Genomic DNA, 19258 nt, shown 5'->3' with positions numbered 1-19258 from the left:
ATACATATATATGTATACTTTTCAGATTAACAGAGGTGGTTTTTATAGGCCTCTACAAATTCTTCAATGAAGAAAGGGAAGGATGAAACAAACGCAATCCCCTGCGCCTGGAGCATTTCCTTCTGTTCTCTGAGAAGAGCTGCGAGGGCGAGGCCCGGACTCGGTGTGTTGGGTCTGCTCTGTATTTCTGTACAGAAATCAGCCTGCGGTCAGGGGCGTCACGGAAATGCTGCTACCAACCCCGCAGCGTCCTCCTGCTTCACGAGGTTCTATTGCTCGTGGGGAGTCAGGCCTGAGGACGGAGGAGAGAACCCCACGGGTGGGGCATTTCCTCTGGGCCCCGATGCTACACTGCTCCGAGCACTCACCTCACACGAGGCCACAGATTGCTAGTGTCCCTTTATTTATGTATTTATCCTCGCCTGTGGATATTTTCCCATTGATTTTTAGGGAGAGTGGAAGAGAGGGAAAGACAGAGAGAAACATCAATGTGAGAGAAACACATCATTTGTTGCCTCCTGCACGAGCCCTGACCAGGGCCCGGGCCAGGGAGGAGCCTGCAACCGAGGTACATGTCCTTGACCTGAATCAATCCTGGAGGTTAATTGGGGTGAGTGTCACAGGAGACCTGGGGAGTGACATCCATGCCCGCCCCAGGCCTCAGGAGCAGGTGAGCGTCAGGAAAATCACTAACACAGCAGAGCCTGGGGAAGGAGAGGGGCTGGGCACTGTTTCCCTTGAAAAAAGAAATATTGAGAAAAAAACTTGAATAGTCTTATTTAAATAAATGGAAAGATGGACTGTGAAGATGGCTCAGAAAACCAAACAGTTTAAAGATGCCATGTCTCCCAAATGTATATAAAGACCCATTGAAATCCCAATCAAAATCCCTGACAACTATACACACCTTTGAAAACAGATGAGTCCTAATGCTAGCTGGTTTGGCTCAGTGCCTAGAGCACTGGCCTGCGGACTGAAGGGTCCCAGGTTCAATTCTGGTCAAGGGCACATGCCCAGGTTGTGGGCTCCACCCCCAGTATGGAACGTGCAGGAGGCAGCCGATCAATGATTCTCTCTCATCATTGATGTTTCTCTCTAACTCTCCCTCTCTGAAATCAATAAAAAAATATTTTTTAAAAACAGGTGAAAGAGTTGCTCCGTCAGTTATGAGGGCTTCAAGTTACTTTAATTACGACAGCACCATGTTAGCACAACAGACAAGTCAGCCAAAGAACAGAATGGAATGCCTGTGAACAGACAGACTCATGTATAGACAGAGACGTGATGACACAGGAAGCGCTGCAGAGAGGAGGGTAAGGATGTCTTTTTAAAAAACGGCTCAGGGACAATCAGATATCCACGCTGGCAGTCGGGGGAGATTGAACCCCATTTGGGAACACACACAAAAATCACTTTGTAGGCCCTGACTGGTTTGGCTCAGTGGATAGAGTGTCAGTCTGCAGATTGAAGGGTCCCAGGTTCGATTCCGGTCAAGGGCATGTACCTTGGTTGCGGGCACATCCCCAGTAGGGGGTGTGCAGGAGGCAGCTGATTGATATTTCTCTCTCATAGATGTTTCTAACTCTATCCCTCTCCCTTCCTCTCTGTAAAAAATCAATAAAATGGGTAAACTAAATAAACTATAAAGATCAGGAAGATTAATTACATGATAAAACTATAAAGAAAAGCCGAAACCGGTTAGGCTCAGTGGATAGAAACATCTCTCATCGATGTTTCTAACTCTCTATTCCCTCTCTCTTCCTCACTGTAATAAATCAATAAAATATATTTTTTAAAAAACTATAAAGAAAAGCTTAAAGTGCTTGGTATGGAGAGTAGATGGTAATTACCTGTGGGTGAGAGGATGTAATATAATTGGGGGGGGGGGGAGCTCACAGAACACCACTAGGGTGTTGGAGTGTTGCTTCTTACATATGCGAGCAGTACACATACACATATATGTAAATACTGCTTTTAAACTTCTTAAGTTGCAGATTTTTTTAAGTTAACAATTCAATGGAAGAACTCAATAATACCAAAATCTTGTCCTTAAAAGAACAAACAATCTAGACTACCAATGACACAGTGTAATGAACAATAAGAAAAACTGCCATACAGCAGTTTGTAGTGAGAAGGGTGGAAAGAAAACTGGTGCTAACAACTTATGGGAGACATAAAGCACATTAAAGAAGCTTCTTGAGTCTTTTTAAAAATATATATATTTTATTGATTTTTTTACAGGGAGGAAGGGAGAGGGATAGAGTTAGAAACATCGATGAGAGAGAAACATTGACCAGCTGCCTCTTGCACATTCCCCACTGGGGATGTGCCCGCAACCAAGGTACATGCCCTTGACCGGAATCAAACCTGGGACCCTTGAGTCCGCAGGCCAACTCTCTATCCATTGAGCCAAACCGTTAGGGAGCTTCTTGAGTCTTAAAGAAGAATATAAATACACTGATGTCATTAAATTTGAAATCCTGGATGAATCACAATTTCATGATCCTACCCTCCTAGAAAGTGTTAACTCCAGACACTGTGGCAGGTGAGTTTTCTGGGTAAGCAACAGGACTCCGTTACTCACTACAACCCCAATTTCCTGTTTTGTATTGGAAAGTTGAACCAATGGATTGGGATAAAAATAAATTGTAAACATTAGAAAGGACAGAAAATTAATCTTCAGACGATATTTCAACAACACGGAAAAAGATATTCAAGGTATTTCTTAATTTAAAAGAGAAAATGGCCCTAGCTGGTTTGGCTCAGTGGCTAGAGTGTCGGCCTGCAGACTGAAGGGTCCTGGGTTCGATTCTGGTCAAGGGCACATGCCCAGGGTTGCAGGCTCGATCCCCAGTGGGGGTGTGCAGGAGGCAGCCAATCAATGAATCTCTCCTAATGTTTCTCTCTTCCTCTCCCTCCCTCTCTGAAATAAAAAAAATATATAAATAAATAAATCTATACGAATAAAAGAGTAATATGCTAATTAGACCTTCCAGACATCCTTCTGGACAAAGCCATGGTGGTGGGGCGAGAAAGAAGCAGATAGGGGCAATTAGGCAGACAAGGGAGGGCAGTTGGGGGCTATCAGGCCAGCAGGGGCGGGCAATTAGGGGTGCTCAGGCTGGAAGAGGGGAGGCAGTTGGGGTTGATCAGGCCAGCAGGTTGAGTGGTTAGTGGCTATGGGCAGACTGAGTGGTTAGGGGCGATCAGGCAGGCAGGCAGGCAGGTGAGCAGTTGGGAGCCAGCGGTTCCAGATTTGGAGAGGGATGTCCTCCTGCTGGTAGTCGGACATCCCCCCCAGGGGTCCCAGATTGGAGAGGGTGCAGGCACCCCCCCTCATGAATTTCGTGCACCAAGCCACTAGTAAATAAATAAATAAAAGAGAAAATGTCCCGAGAAACCACCAGGCACACTTTCACTTACATTGGCTAGACCTACGCCACCCCGCGCCCCAGTCCATTTCACAGTCGCTCGGGCACTAGCGAGGGAGCTGGAGCCACCGCGGGGCTGAGACAGACCGAGACTCACTGGGCCGCCGGGATGCGGGTCAGCGGGCCAGCGGGAGGGCGCCCCACACAGTGAAGTTCTGTCCCCAAAGGGGAAGGTGTGGGTTGTTAAGCCCGGAACGCTAGCCGCACTCACGGAGCACCAAGAGACGATCTCATGCAAGAACAAAGGGTTTATTCAGACCAGCATGCTGGGACTCGCAGCGTACTCTGAACACAGAGCAGTGGCTGTGAGTCCCGAGCCTTTGTTACACAGTAGCTTTATAGGCAGGGGATCAGGGGATGGAGTGTTGCTCAAGTTACAGAGTTGGCCTATCCTGATTGGATGGGTGCAGGCCGGGGCCTGCTTATGCGGGTGCAGGATGCGGAAGCAAGATGCGGTCTAACAGCAGGAAGAAGTGGTTTTGCCTTATTAGGTTATTTCCCAGCACATTTTTGTTGGCTTACCTAACGGTGGGTTGGGTAACCGACATGTTACTGTGTCCTGCTAGGGACATAGTCACCTAAAATGGAGGACGCTGGAATGAACTGCCCTTTCATTCCCCCCTTTTTCTTGTGGGCAGTTTCTAATCCTAGAGACCATCTGACTCAGGCAAGGCTGCATATTGCTGCCTGATGATTAGGAGCTTAATATCTCCTATCCTCTGCTGTATGAATTTTATGAGTTTATTTAGGACACAGGGTCCTATGGTGAAGATTAACAGCAGGACTATGAGTGGTCCAGTCACTGCTGACACGAGGGTTGTTAACCAGGGTGACTGTGTAAACCAAGATTCAAACCAACCTCTCTGTGCCTCCCTCTCCTTCTGCCGCTCGGCCAGCCGCTGTCGGAGTTTGGTCAAGGATTCTTCAACTACCCCTGTATGATCAGCATAGAAACAGCACTCTTCTCGGAGGGCTACACAAAGTCCACCTTCCTGCATAAATAGGAGATCCAGGCCCCGTCTATTTTGCAGAACTACCTCTGAGAGTGAGGTGAGGGAGTTTTTAAGGGCTGTTACAGAAGTTTCTAATTCTTTTAAGTCTTGGTCTATGGCAGCTTGGAGCTGTTGTAACTGGCTAGGCCCTTGGATAAGAGCTGTGGTTCCAACTCCTATTCCTACTGCTGTTCTAGCCCCCAGGAGAATGGCCAAAGTGAGTGACAGGGGCTCCCTCCTGAAGCGGGTGACCTGCCCTTCTGCTTTTTCTTCGAACGAGTCTGCCCCATGGTATAATACCCGGGGAAACAAACGAACCATAACACAGAAATGGTGACTGTTATGGAAAATAGCAGCGGACACACAGGGGGTTAGGCCAGTGTCGCAGGCCCACCAGGTCCCGGCCTCTGAAGCCAGGTACTCATTAGTGGAGTTTATAGGGACAGCTCTGGCACATAGCTGCTGGTAACTTGAAGGGGGGTTTCCTATGCAGAGTCCTCTGCCAGAAACCTCAGGGAGGGTTAGCTGGTGATTATTCCCCCAATTGCAAGCAGAGGAGTTGCTCGTTAGGTTGTAGGTCCCATTTACAGCAATTCCTTCATAGTAAGGGGGTGCCGCCGAGAGGCAGAGCCAGCAGGACTGAGTTAATCCGTCCTGGGTTGCATTAAGAGCAGCGTAGGCCCCGCTTATGAGGTTGAACAGAGGGAACCTACCACTTGGTCCTGTTAGGGCAGGGGCCTTGCTATTCTGGGCTTGCGAGGTGCTTTCTGGGGTGGCAGTAACCGGGGGAGGAGTTGCCCTCATTCTTACTGACTGGTGACTGCGAGATGGCTGGACCGGTCGAATTGCCAGATTGGGCCCCACAAGGACTGGTGTGGTCCTTTTCTGTAGCCTGACAGTAAACCAGAGGCCAAAGTCATGTCCAGAGGCATAGAACCTAAGTCCCCATGTCCTCCCCTTATACCAGCGGTTAAGTTTGTTGCTCATTCTACCTATTTCCGTAAAGGAGATGTTCAGCCCATTGCACAAAGCACTTGCAGCACATTCCCTCCTAGTGCTGTTCCAGTGAACAGTAAGCCAATCTGATTTTGATCCAGTGACCCAATAAGCTGTCCCCGTGGTCTCACACCCCCACGCTGCACAATAGAGGGATTCAGGCCCACCGCATTGCCGCATCATCTGTCGGCTCCGGTCATCTTTTGGGCAAACATAGAAGGTGAGGGCCTTGAGGAGGTAGCGTTTGTGTGGGGTACGACACCCTGGGAGGTTGTTCTCGCTAGATGTTATCTCGTATCCTAAGCTACTGTAGGGGTTGTCTTTTGGGATGTTATTAGGGTCCTCATAGTCATCTATGTCCCAGGTGTCCAGGCCAACGGCCAGTTGGCAGATATCGGGGTGTAATGTGGGCCACCAGGTACCTGGGTTGTGGGTGCCCTCGATCGACCAGACCACTTGTCCTGTTGGGTTGACGACTTCCCAGGCTAAGGTCACGGGGGCATGGGGGTTACCTGCCATCAGACTGGGCAGGCAAGGGCTTACGGCGAAAGCGAAGCTTAAGAGGATTGTCAGTCCTTTCCATTGTCCATTCAGGTCCTGGCTGTGGGGCAGGCTTGAGATGAGAAGCATGGATCCACGATGCGATGCCATCTACTTTCACCGCAGTCGGAGTGGTCAGCAGCACTATGTAGGGTCCTTTCCACCGGGGCTCTAAGCTGTGGGTCTGGTGCCTCCTCATGAACACTGAGTCTCCAACGCAGAAGGAGTGGGGCACCTTGAGGTCTCCTGGCTGGTAAGCAGAGGCCAGGGGCTTCCAGACAAATCGCTGGATTCCCTCTTGAGCTTTTAACCTGGCAAGTAGAGGAGCATGGGATAATAAGTTCGGATCTGTGGCAGGCGTCATTTTTGAGATTGGAGGTGGGGTTCCATACAGAATCTCAAAAGGGGTGAGGTTATACATGGAGGGAGAGGGTGTGTTCCGAGCACGGAACAGGGCGTAAGGTAGGAGCATGGTCCAATCCTGATTGCCAGTCTCTATGGTCAATTTAGTTAAGGTCTCCTTAATTGTTCTATTCATTCTTTCTACCTGCCCTGAACTTTGGGGACGATAAGCACAATGCAATTTCCAATTGATCCCCAATACCTTGGCCACGCCCTGACTTACCTGGGCCACGAAAGCAGGTCCATTGTCAGACCCGATTACCTGTGGTAGTCCAAATCGAGGAAAGAGTTCTTCCATAATTTTCTTAGCCACCACTTGCGCGGTTTCTCTGCGGGTGGGGTAGGCTTCCACCCATCCTGAGAAGGTATCTACAAAAACTAAAAGAAACTTTAACCCATATTTAGCTGGTTTGATCTCAGTGAAGTCTACTTCCCAGAACTGGCCAGGCCTATTTCCCTTAAGTCTCTTTCCATCTGAGGTTTGGGATGGATGTGCATTTACAACCTGGCAGGCCTGACAATTCTTAGCTACTTGTTCCGTCAATCTTTTGTTTTCCGACGCAGTCAGGGAGAAAGGCTGCTCTCTCAGCAGTTCCTGCATCTTCCTAGCCCCTAGATGAGTGAGCCGGTGCACATGCTGCAAGTAGGAAGTTGCTTGTTGCCCCTGGCTTTCTGTGGGTGCGGGCGCCTCGGGAGTTTTGGCCACTAGTGCTAGAGCCTCTGCTCCTCTAAGAGCCGCCGCCTTAGCTTCTTCGTCCGCTCGCCGAGTCCCTGTAGCTACAGGGTCCGACCCCTTTTGATGGCCGGGGCAATGGACAATAGCTAATTTGGAGGGCAATAGGACAGCTGCAAGTAGTTGGAGGATTTCAGCCTTGTGTTTTATGTCTTTTCCTGCTGAGGTCAAGAGCCCCCTCTGCTGATATATGGCCCCATGTACATGGGCAGTAGCGAAGGCATAACGGCTGTCGGTGTAGATTGTAGCCTTCTTTCCCTCCGCCAGTTCTAAGGCCTTTGTGAGGGCGATCAGCTCGGCCTTCTGAGCAGAAGTCCCTTCTGGCAGCCCTGCGGACCATATGACCTTGTCCTTGTTGACTACTGCCGCCCCCGCGCGTCTCTTACCGTGCCGTAGGAAGCTGCTACCGTCGGTGAACCAAGTCACCTCCGAGTCTGGCAATGGGAGGTCCTTCAGGTCACGACGGATTCCTGCTTCTTCGGCCAGGATATCCTGGCAGGAGTGCAGGACCGGGTCTGCAGCCTCATCCGGGAGTAGGGTGGCAGGGTTTAAAACAACTGGAGGTCCAAAGGTTACTCGATCTCTGTCCAGTAGAATGCTCTGATAGTGTGTGATGCGGGCATTCGAGAGCCATCGGTCGGGGGGCTGCCTGACAATACTTTCCAGCATGTGGGGGGCCACAATAGTAAGTCTTTGCTCCAGGGTTAGTTTATCTGCATCTTTGGCTAGCAGGGCGGCTGCAGCTATAGCTTTCAAGCAGCGGGGCCAGCCCTCAGCTACCGAGTCCAAGCGTTTGGACAGATAGGCTACAGGTCTCTTCCAGGGCCCTAACGCCTGAGTTAGGACCCCTCTGGCCACTCCCCCTCGCTCCTCTATATAAAGGGTGAAGGGCTTTTCAACATCAGGAAGTGCTAATGCCGGGGCTGATAGCAGGGCCTTCTTTATCTCATCAAAGGCTTGCTATTGTTCAGGCCCCCAAGAGAATTCTGCATCCCCCTTCAGGAGCGGGTACAAAGGGGCGGCTAGGGAGGCAAATCCCGGAATCCACAGCCTACAGAACCCAGCCGTCCCCAGAAACTCTCGGAGTTGCTTCCTGGAAGTTGGTGCAGGGATCTGCACCACAGTCTTTTTTCGCGCCTCAGTCAGCCAGCGCTTTCCTCCCCGGAGAGTATACCCCAGGAAAGTGACTTCCTGTCTGCATATTTGGGCCTTCTTAGCTGATGCCCTATACCCAAGCCGAGCGAGCTCCTGTAATAAGGAGCGAGTCCCGTACTCACATTCTTCCTGTGACGATGCCGCCAGCAGTAGGTCGTCTACATACTGAAGCAGGGTTACCTCCGAGTGCTGGGTTCTGAAGGCTCTCAGATCCTGATGGAGAGCTTCATCAAAGATCGTGGGGGAGTTTTTAAACCCTTGGGGTAGCCTGGTCCAAGTTAACTGTCCAGCAATACCAGCCTCCGGGTCGGTCCATTCGAAGGCGAACAGTGGTTGGCTGCCCTCGTAGAGCCGCAGGCAGAAAAAGGCATCTTTTAAGTCCAATACAGTGTACCAACTCCTGTCAGGCGGAAGAGAACTCAGAAGATTGTAATGGTTTGGGACAGTGGGGTGAATGTCCTGTACTCTACTATTAACTTCTCGCAGATCTTGCACTGGTCGATAGTCCCCAGTCCCCGGTTTCTTAACGGGAAGGAGTGGTGTATTCCAGGCTGACTGGCAGGGCTTCAAGACACCTCCTTGCAGTAGCTTCAAAATGTGTGGCCTGATCCCCTCCCTGGCTTCCTTACTCATAGGATACTGCCTTACCCGGACTGGAATTGCTGAGGTCTTTAGGGCAACCACTACTGGGGGTTGATCCCTGGCTAGTCCCAGTCCGGCCTTCTCTGCCCAGGCATCGGGATATTCTTTAAGCCATTTTGTCATATCCTGCTCCTTTATCGGGGAGCCATATAGGCGATATTCGTCTTCTATAGACATCGTCAGGGCAGTAACCACCGGTTCCTGAACTAGGGGGCTTAGGAACTCCACTTTTGGCCCTCCTGGGTTGAAGGTGATGCGGGCCTTTAATTTGGTGAGCAGGTCTCTTCCCATAAGAGGAGCCGGGCAGTCAGGTATGACCAGAAAGGAATGGTGGACCTTTCCCCTTCCCAAATCCAAAGTTCTTTTGGTGGTCCAGGCTCGGTATCGGCTGCCGTTGGCACCCCTCACCAGGGACCTTTTAGTTGACAGAGGCCCCAGAGGGGCCTGTAGCGCCGAGTAAACAGCTCCGGTGTCCACCTCAAAGTTAATGGGGGTCCCTTCCACATCAAATTTTACCCTGAGCTCGGGGAGGGGATTCGAGCCCCGTCTTCCCTAGTCTTCATCCAGGGCTAACAGGGCAGGCTGCTTAGCCTGCAGGCCCTTTTTGGGTCTCTTAGGACAGTCTTTCTTCCAGTGCCTGTGTTCCTTACAGTAGGCACACTGGTTCGGGTCTAAGCTCGGTCGTGGCCCGGTACTGCCTCCCTTTTTTTTCTGTTTCTTTCCGCTATCTACCACTGTGGCCAGGATTTTAGTTAATTCCTTATTTCTCTTCTTGTCTCTAGCATCCTCTCTCTCCCTTTCCTTTCGTTCTTCCTTTTCTTCTTCTGTCTCCCTTTTGTGAAAAACTTTATCTGCTTCTTTGACTAAATCTCTAAGGGTGAGGTCTTGCAATCCTTCCAGGCGTTGTAGCTTACGCCGTATATCGGCAGCGGATTGGCCAATGAAGGCCATGGCCACTGAAGCCCTTTGGTCCTCTGACTGTGGGTCGAAGGGAGTGAACCTCCGATAGGCTTCCATTAGCCTTTCTAAAAAGACCGCGGGAGATTCAGTGGGACCCTGAACGACCTCTCTTACCTTGGCCAAATTAGTGGGCCGCCTGGAGGCTGCCCGGAGACCTGCCACAAGAGCCTGGCGATAGGAGGACAGATGCTCCCTACCTTCCGGAGAATTCGGATCCCAACTAGGGCGCGTCAGCGGGAAGATGTCATCAATGATGTTCGGCAACTGCGTCGGACGCCCGTCTTGTCCCGGGACGTTCTTTCGCGCTTCTAGAAGTATGCGGTCTCTCTCTTCAGTGGTAAAGAGAGTCCCCAATAGCTGTTGGCAGTCATCCCAGGTGGGCTGATGAGAAAACATGAGAGACTCCACGAGACCTGTCAGTCGGGTGGGGTCTTCAGAAAAAGGAGGATTATTATTTTTCCAGTTATACAGGTCTGAGGAGGAAAAGGGCCAATATTGGAGGGCCGGCATTTCCCCCCCTTCCCCATTATCTACCATTGGCCCGTATGGGCGCAACGGCAGAGTAGTGGCTACAGGCCCTTCATCCGGTTGGAATCGGCTCCGAGTCCGCTGTGCTGGTCCGCTGCCTGGTGGTGGCAGGGGGCCCTCGATGGTAGAATCTGGGAAGGCCGCCGCCGGGGACACGGGCGGAGGAACTGGGCCAGGTGCCGGAGGAGGCCCTTGGTCGCATCGCGATGCTCCGGCCGAAGCATAAGGGGGTGGCGAGAGATCAAGAAGGATAAGATCAGGTTGTGAGTCTGGAAGAACCGGGGGAGCAGAGGGTGGAGGGGAAGGCAGAGCTGGCTTTACAGGAAGAATAGTAGATTCGGGAACAGAGACCGACGACCTAGGGAGAGAATCAGGGGGTAAAAAGGGCTTGACCCACGCCGGGGGATGTTCACATAAGTCTTGCCAAACCAAAATGTAAGGCTCCTGATCCGGGTGTCCATGTCGGCCAGGCTGGAAAACAAGATTCCTCACTTCCCTTATGAGAGGCAAATGGAAAGACCCCTCCGGAGGCCATCCGACATTAAGGGTGGGCCACTCGGACGAGCAGAAGGTCTGCCACTTGCCCTTTCTGATGACAAGGGAAAGGTTTTGAGCTCGCCCCTTGACTTCTGACCAATGGTCCAGGGTCAGGGACAAAGGAGTAGAAGTACTCTACCCCATGACTGTGAACACACACACACACACCACAAAGAACAAAGAACAAAAGACAAGGACAGACACAAAGCGTTGAGACAAAAATCAAAGGATCCAAGAAGAAGGCCTCACAGAGCCAATTGACCTAGCTGGCAACAGACTTTCAGAGTCAATATTAAGCAGATGAGAGGAATCCAGGCATCCCCGGCCCTCTCCAGATTCCACCAGGGCGTCCCCCGGGGATGTGGCCTGCGACCTCCCGACACGTCTGTCAGCCGCAGTCGGGGGAGACTCACGTCCCTCCCCGACAGCCACCAGACCGAACAGATTCGCCAGCCTTGACAAGAGGCCCTTTTGTTCTTCTAAACAATTTCTTATTCAAAAAGGCGCCGTCACTTACCCCGAGAAGCGTCTGTTGGAGCCCGAAGGCGGCCGCAGTTATCTCGGTGGAACCTCCAAATGTTAAGCCCGGAACGCTAGCCGCACTCACGGAGCACCAAGAGACGATCTCATGCAAGAACAAAGGGTTTATTCAGACCAGCATGCTGGGACTCGCAGCGTACTCTGAACACAGAGCAGTGGCTGCGAGTCCCGAGCCTTGGTTACACAGTAGCTTTATAGGCAGGGGATCGGGGGATGGAGTGTTGCTCAAGTTACAGAGTTGGCCTATCCTGATTGGATGGGTGCAGGCCGGGGCCTGCTTATGCGGGTGCAGGATGCGGAAGCAAGATGCGGTCTAACAGCAGGAAGAAGTGGTTTTGCCTTATTAGGTTATTTCCCAGCACATTTTTGTTGGCTTACCTAACGGTGGGTTGGGTAACCGACATGTTACTGTGTCCTGCTAGGGACATAGTCACCTAAAATGGAGGACGCTGGAATGAACTGCCCTTTCAGGGTGTGCGGCCGGCAGGTGAGCACCAGGAGGAAGCCGGGCTGGGGAGCAGCGGGCACAGGGACGGACAGGTATCCCGGCTCCAGGGCCGCGGGTCCGGGTGTCCAGGACCGTCCGGGTGTCCGGGACCCGGCTCCAGGGCCGCGGGTCCGGGTGTCCGGGACCGTCCGGGTGTCCGGGACCCGGTTCTGCGCTTGGAGCTCAAAAGGACGAGGGACCCACGGGTGAGGCTGGGTGAGTCTCTCCACGGCGGGGAGCCAGCCCCGGGGTAAGGAGCCAAAAGCAGGGCTTTCCTCCCCACCTGCCTGGGCTCCGCCGCCTTCTCTGAGTTGACATCTAAGCTACCCCCCCCCCCCCCAACATGAGGGCACATCGGCACCGGAACTCACGTGCAGGAATGTTCTCAGCAGCTCGTCCATCACCCGCTCAGTCACGGCAGGGACCCTGCCTCACACTCCAGCCGGGAGGCCGCCCCTCCCGACGGCTCAGGTCGGAACCTCAGCCCAACACCAGCCCGGGGTCCCGGGCAACCAAACCTCCGCCTCACGAGACCCTGACCACACGCCCGTTCTCATTCCGAATCCTGGACCCGACGCCCTCACGCGACGGCATCCACGCCGGCCCCCACTTCACTGAGCCCCACGGGAAACCCCGAACCGGAACCTGACTCCGCGATCACCCGCGTCCCTCACAGAGACCCGCAAAGGCCCTGACGGTCGGGACCCTGTCGTTGATTTCTACCGACCCCGAGTCGCCGAGGACCCCAAAGGTACCCCAACCGCAGGCAGGAGCGTCACACCTGCTTCCTCCCAAACACCTTGCCGCGACCCCCACGCGACCCCCGCCGCGAATCCCACGGGTCCAGCCGCACCCCTTCCACCCTGTGACGTCACGTGCTCGGTGAGAAACAAACCTCGCAGGAGACGAAACTTTCTTTACAAACTTCAAAGGGCAAGAGCGCACTGACCTGCTTTCTCCAGCCCACCGGGTGTCCAACTGTTACACTCCCGCCAAAGGATTCGACTGCTGGAAACGGCGCTCAGATATGTCGTCAGCCCGTGGCGGCGGCGGGCGAGGACCTGAGGCCTGTGCAGAACCCCAAGCGACTTCCGCATTCCCCTCCCCGGCAATATGGCGGCTCCCTGTTGTCCCGCCGCCGCCGCATGGGGGCCGCCATGTTGGGAGGCCTGACTGCCGTACGGAAGGCAAAGCCGGGACTTCGCAAGGAGTAGCCAGGGATGGCTGGCAGGTGAGAAGCTCACGAATTTTATCTCGTTTCCTGGTACTTTGTTTCTTGTGTAAAGTGAGTGTATTTTCAGACACTCAAGCTTCGGGAGGCAAATTGCGTTGGGAGGTCTGGGCAAAGAAGTGATACCACTGCAGCTTTCTTCTCTCTCTCTCCTTTTTTTTTTTTTTGAGGGAGTGAGAGACAAAGAAAGAAAAGCATTGACAAGGGAGAGGTCCAAAGATGGGTTGCCTCCTTTATGCCCCCACCAGGATTGCCCTCACAGGAATCCAAACCTCCAAACCGCAACTTTCCTGGTGCTCTGGACACTGCTCCAACCGAGCAACCCCATCCCGGTCATGACTGCAGGTTTTATTTTACAGTTTGTACAACATTTTTCTTAAATAAATAAATAAATAAATAAATAAACCGCACAAGTAGCCGTTGCCGGTTTTCCTGCAGACCAAAGGGCGACGGGGCTCTATTCCTGGTCAAGGGCGCACCTGGGTGGCAGGTTCCAAGCCAGGGGCGAGTGTGAGGCAACCAATGGATGTCTCTCTCACGTGGACGTTTCTCTCTCCCTCCTCCCTTCCTCCCACTCTCTCAAGAAATCATTGGGTGAGGATTTTATTTTTAAAAATATATATTTTATTGAGTTTTTTACAGAGAGGGAGGGAGATGGATACTTAGAAACACTGATGAGAGAGAAACATCAATCAGCTGCCTCCTGCACACCCCCTACTGGGGATGTGCCTGCAACCAAGGTACCTGCCCTTGACTGGAATTGAACCTGGGACCCTTCAGTCCGCAGGCCAACACTCTATCCACTGAGCCAAACCGGTTAGGGCTTGGGTGAGGATTTTAAAACACGCAAAAAAAAAAAAAAAAAAGTTTCCAAACGGCAGAGAATAAAATCCTGTAAAGAGAAAAGGTCTGGCCCTAACCAGTTCCGTTCAGTGGATAAAGCGTCAGCCTTGGGACTGAAGGGTCCCAGGTTCGATTCCGGTCAAGGGCATGTACCTTGGTTGCGGGCACATCCCCAGTAGGGAGTGTGCAGGAGGCAGCTGATGGATGTTTCTCTCTCATTGATGTTTCTAACTCTCTATTCTTCTCTATAAAAAATCAATTGTGTGTGTCACACACACACACACACACACACACACACATTTTAATAAGCAGATGGGACTCGGCCTGCGTGGTTCAGTCGTTGAGCATTGACCTATGAATCAGGAGGTCACAGTTCAATTCCTGGTCAGGGCACCTGCCCAGTTTGCGGTCTGGGTCCCCATTGTGGGTTGTACAGGAGGCAGCCTATCAATGATTCTGTCATCACTGATGTTTCTAACTCTCCCTTCTCTGAAATCAATAAAAAAATATATTTTTAAAAGCAGAGGGGAGCCTGGCCGGTGTAGCTCAGTGGTTGAGCATCCACCTATGAACCAGGACGTCACAGTTCGATTCCCAGTCAGGGTACATGCCTGGGTTTCAGTCTCAATCCCAAATAGGGGGCTTATAGGAGGCAGCTGATCAATGATTCCCATCACTGATGTTTCTGTATCTTTATCTCCCTTCCTCACTAAGATCAATAAAAATATGTATTTTTTAAAAAGCAGATGGGAATTAAGCATAAGAAAAGATGGTCAACATAATTAGTTATTAGGAAATTACAGTTTAGCACTGCAAAGTGATATAAGTACCCAGATATTCGAATGGCTAAAATTAAAAAACAGAAAATATGAAATGCTGGTGATACGGTAAAGAAACTGGGACTTTTATTTGTCAGAGACAATGCAAAAAGGTACAGCCATGTTAGAAGATAGGCAGACTTTGGAATGTATGTTCATACAAGATTTAAATTTTTGGAAAGGCAGCCTAAATTGTTTTAAATGAAATGGACTGACTAATGAGAACTTTAAGCAATCGTTGTGTTTACTTGTGTCCAATAAACAGGAAAGCAAATCTCCAACAGTAAACTTTGTGGTAAGGTTTTTAAAAAAAATGCCTTCTTTACTCATAGACATAACACTGGATCAAGGTGAGCTACTCTGATTTGTGAGAACATTGAGAAGAGCAGGAGACAAAAAATATATATTTTTTTGAGAAAAAGGTAAAGAGGAAGGGAGCCTTCAGTTTGTTCCATTTATTGGTTGATTTTGATATGTGCCCTGACCAGGAATTGAACCCTCAACCTTGGCATATTGGGACAATACTCTATTTGAGATACCCAGCCAGGACAAGACAAAAAAAAATTTTTATAGGAGTTTACTTAATCCAAACCGACAAGGTATGCCATACAGCAAGATCCCAAATGGTCTAGTAGACAGCATTTTAATAGGAACCTTGATAAGGGACTTGGACTTGAACAACTGCCGATGTTTCCAACATCCAAACGCTGAGCTTCAAAACACCCACTAGCCTGGGACGGTGGGTCTCATAACTTCCAGACTCCTTTGTTCTCAAACCCGGAGACACTCTGTACTCCCCAAACAGCAACCTCGCAATCAGAAATTCTCCCCAGACAGCTGTCCAATGATATTCCTCCCTGCTTGGATTAATTTGGATTTAGATTAAATAGCTAACCTAGATGACAAGAATGGCTCATTGGTTGACACTTGCCAGTTTTCCTTCCCCAAGCCCAGCAGGGTTGACAGGGAGACCTTAAGCCCTGAGTATCAGACCTTCAGTTGTCAATATCTTCAGACTAAGATTGAACCAAAAAACCCCACACTGATGCTCAGATTCTTCAGTGACTGGATTAAAGCTCCCGAACACCAACATTCACACGCATTCCTGCTCCACTGACCTCAGGCCCCTCACTCGGGATTCACATAGACTCAGGCTCACCGGACCTTAAGCCTCTGGAAACTCCACCCGTAGCTGCTAGAGGCTGAACCCAGGCACTAAACTATTTCCAATTTGGTGCTCTCACCCCAAGTACTTTGGCTGTCACTAGGGATACCAAAGGGCCAGGAGATGTGGGTGTCCAGGTCTCGGGGTCATTTCTGGAAGTCTGAGTTCTGACCTCCCACAGGTTCTAGGTCCTCATTCAGCAAAATCTGAAGTTTCTGATGGGAGTGGCCATAACTGTTGGTATGCCTCTGCCTGGTGGGAGGAAAGAGAGATGTCTTATGACCACGCCAGTGCCTTCCTCTCTGCAAGACATGGTCTCAAGTGCAGAGCTACTACTTAAGTTTTTAGAGGCTGGAACCTATTGAAGGCCAACTAGGCATGGGAGGCACTGTATTCATCAGTTTCCACAGAACACAAAGTTTATGTGGCCGCAAAAAAACAAAAGCGTCAATTTTCATAGAAACGTATGTTTATTTCCATAGAGACATGCTGAATACAAAGGGCTGAAATAAATGAGTAATTATTAACATAAAATAATAGAACATTTTAATAAAAATTAGTTTTTCTTGAACATTAACTTACCAGACACTGAATAACTGCACAAATGAATAAGTGTAATGCAAATAAACCTATTTTTCTTGTTCTCCAAAACCAAAGTAATTCCTGTTGTGCACACCAAACAAGTCAGTCCAAGACTAATGAGGTGGCCATCAGCTGCTAAAATATTCACTGCTAGTATTAGTGGAGAGAAATGGTGCACCTGTGCATAATGTGTGTAAGGGAAGTGAATGCAACAAGATTATAGTAATCAGTCATTAGCGAACGTTGTAGTTTATTAATAATTATATATAACAGGATATTGTAAAAATTAATTTACGAAATGTTTATTAAAATGTTTCTTACATAGTTATATTGGCTGGACTGCAAAAATATTCCTTGTGGACCACATGTGGCCTGCAGGCCGCGAGTTTGACATGCTTTCCCTAGAGGGCTTGGGGCTGGATCTTAGGTTGAATTCACTTGAAGTTTCTTAGAAAAACCTGCAGTTCCATCTTGTGCCTCTCCTATTCTCTCACTACTGCTACTGTCACACACGCCTGGTCACCAGGAGAGTGTGTGCATTAAAGCGGGGAGTTCCCTGAACCAGGAATTCTCCACACCAACCGATATCCAACATATTAGCTCAATTCGGACACAATAGTGTCAGGTGCCATAGGTTAAGGGCTCAGTACCACAAACTGCTCCCTCGCCATTTCACATGCATGCTAATCATATGTAGTAGCTCTCCAGGTTATCTACAACTTCTGACTTGGCTTCAAATGAAGGTTCCCACAAACTCTCAGGGGAAAATGTACTTACATTTACAACTTTACTAAAGAATATCTTTAAGCCCTGGCTGTTTTGGCTCAGGGGATAGTGTCGGCCTGCGGACTGAAAGGTCCCGGGTTCAATTCATGGTCAGGGCACATGTCCGGGTTTTGGGCTCGATCCCCAGTGTGGGGCATGCAGAAGGCAGCTGATCAGTGACTCTCTCTCATCATTGATGTTTCTCTCTCTCCTTCTCCCCCTCTGAAATCAATAGAGAACATATTTAATAATAATAAAAAAGAGAATATCTTTAAGTTACAGATGAACAACCAGATGAAGAGATATATAGTGTGAGGTCTGAAAGGGTCTGAAGCACAGGAGCTCTGTCCCATGAAGTTAGGGTGCATCACACTCTTCATACTTGGATGTCTTCACACACCTGGAAGTTTTCCAAACCCCATCCTATTGGGATTGTCATGGAGGCTTTCTTAAGTAGGCATGATTGATCATTAACTCCGTTTCCAGACGCTCACCCCTCTCTGGATGTGTGGGGTGGAGATGAAATTTCCAACCAGAGTAGCCTCAATAAAACAAAAGATGCTCCTAGTCTATTATCACTTGTGAATTACAAGGGTTTCAGGAGCTCCATGCCAGGAACACGTATGTATGTATTTTCTATATCAGACAAGGTCAAATAGCCAATCTCAAAAGGGTACTGCTAAATGTCTCCATTTTTCTAATCTATATATATAAAAGGCTAATATGCAGTGTCCCCTTGGGAGTTCAACTGGGAGACTGGGAGTTCGATCGCTTGCTACTATGTGCAGTGACGACCAGGGGGTGGCGCGGAACGAAGGAAGACCCCAGCTGGTAGCCAGCAGCCGGGGAGGGGAGGCCCCGGCCGGCAGCTGGAAGGCCCCGATTGGCCCTGATCGCCGGCCAGGCCTAAGGACCCTACCTGTGCACGAATTTCATGCATTGGGCCTCTAGTATGTGATAAAATTTCTCAAATCTATATATACCCCTAGCCAGTTTGGCTCATTGGATAGAGCATCAGCCCCCAGGTTTAAGGGTCCTGGGTTCAATTCCAGTCAAGGGTATGTATCCTGGTTCCAGGCTGGATCCCTGGCCCTCGTTGGAGCCCATGCATGTCTCCCTCACATTGATGTTTCTCTCTTTCTGTCTCTCCCTCTGCCTTCCACTCCCTAAAAATCAATGGGAAAATATCCTTGGGTAAGGATTAACAACAGAAAATAATAAAATTTCTAACAAAACAAAAAAACTATATATAAAACAAACAGAAATGAGTACAGGTTTAAAGTGGAGATACAAATAAATCCTGTAGTTAACAGCACTGTAACATTTTTACTTTACTTGATAATGAACTGTGACTATGGGAATAGATAGGTACATGAAGGGAGTTTAGACAATCTCTAGAAAATTGCAATTTTTCAAATGGGACTACATTAAAATAAAAAGCTTCTGCACAGCAAAAGAAAACATCAACAAAACAAAAAGGGAGCCCACTGTATGGGAAAAAATATTTAGCAATGATACATCTGATAAAGGGTTAATATTCAAAATATATAAGCAACTCATACAACTTAACAAAAGAAAGACAAACAATCCAATTTAAAAATGGACAAAGGACCTACATAGATACTTCTCCAAAGTGGACATATAGGTGGCCAGAGACATGAAAAAATGCTCAAAGTCATTGATCATCAGAGAGATACAAATTAAAATGACAATGAAGTATCACCTCATACCTGCCAGAATGGCTACCATCAACAAATCACAAGTGCTGGCTAGAATGTGGAGAAAAGGGAACCCTAGTATACTGCTGGTGGGAATTTGAACTGGTACAGACATATGGAAACAGTTTGAAGTTTTTTAAAAAAATTAAGTATGGAACTGCCATTTGATCCAGTTATTGACATCTAGGAATAT

The 19258-nt window shown here is 49.5% G+C and overlaps 1 protein-coding gene across 1 annotated transcript; it reads right to left on the bottom strand.

The window, feature by feature from the left end:
* Positions 1 to 4078: 4078 nt before the first annotated feature.
* Positions 4079 to 11060, bottom strand: LOC129147790 (uncharacterized). The gene is given in 2 exon segments (XM_054711152.1): positions 4079 to 5904; positions 5936 to 11060. Coding segments are annotated over 2 exon segments (6951 nt in total).
* Positions 11061 to 19258: the final 8198 nt, after the last annotated feature.

Source organism: Eptesicus fuscus, chromosome 21 (genome assembly GCF_027574615.1).
Source record: "Eptesicus fuscus isolate TK198812 chromosome 21, DD_ASM_mEF_20220401, whole genome shotgun sequence".
Lineage (NCBI taxonomy): Eukaryota > Metazoa > Chordata > Mammalia > Chiroptera > Vespertilionidae > Eptesicus > Eptesicus fuscus.
This window is presented reverse-complemented; position numbering and strand designations above follow the sequence as displayed.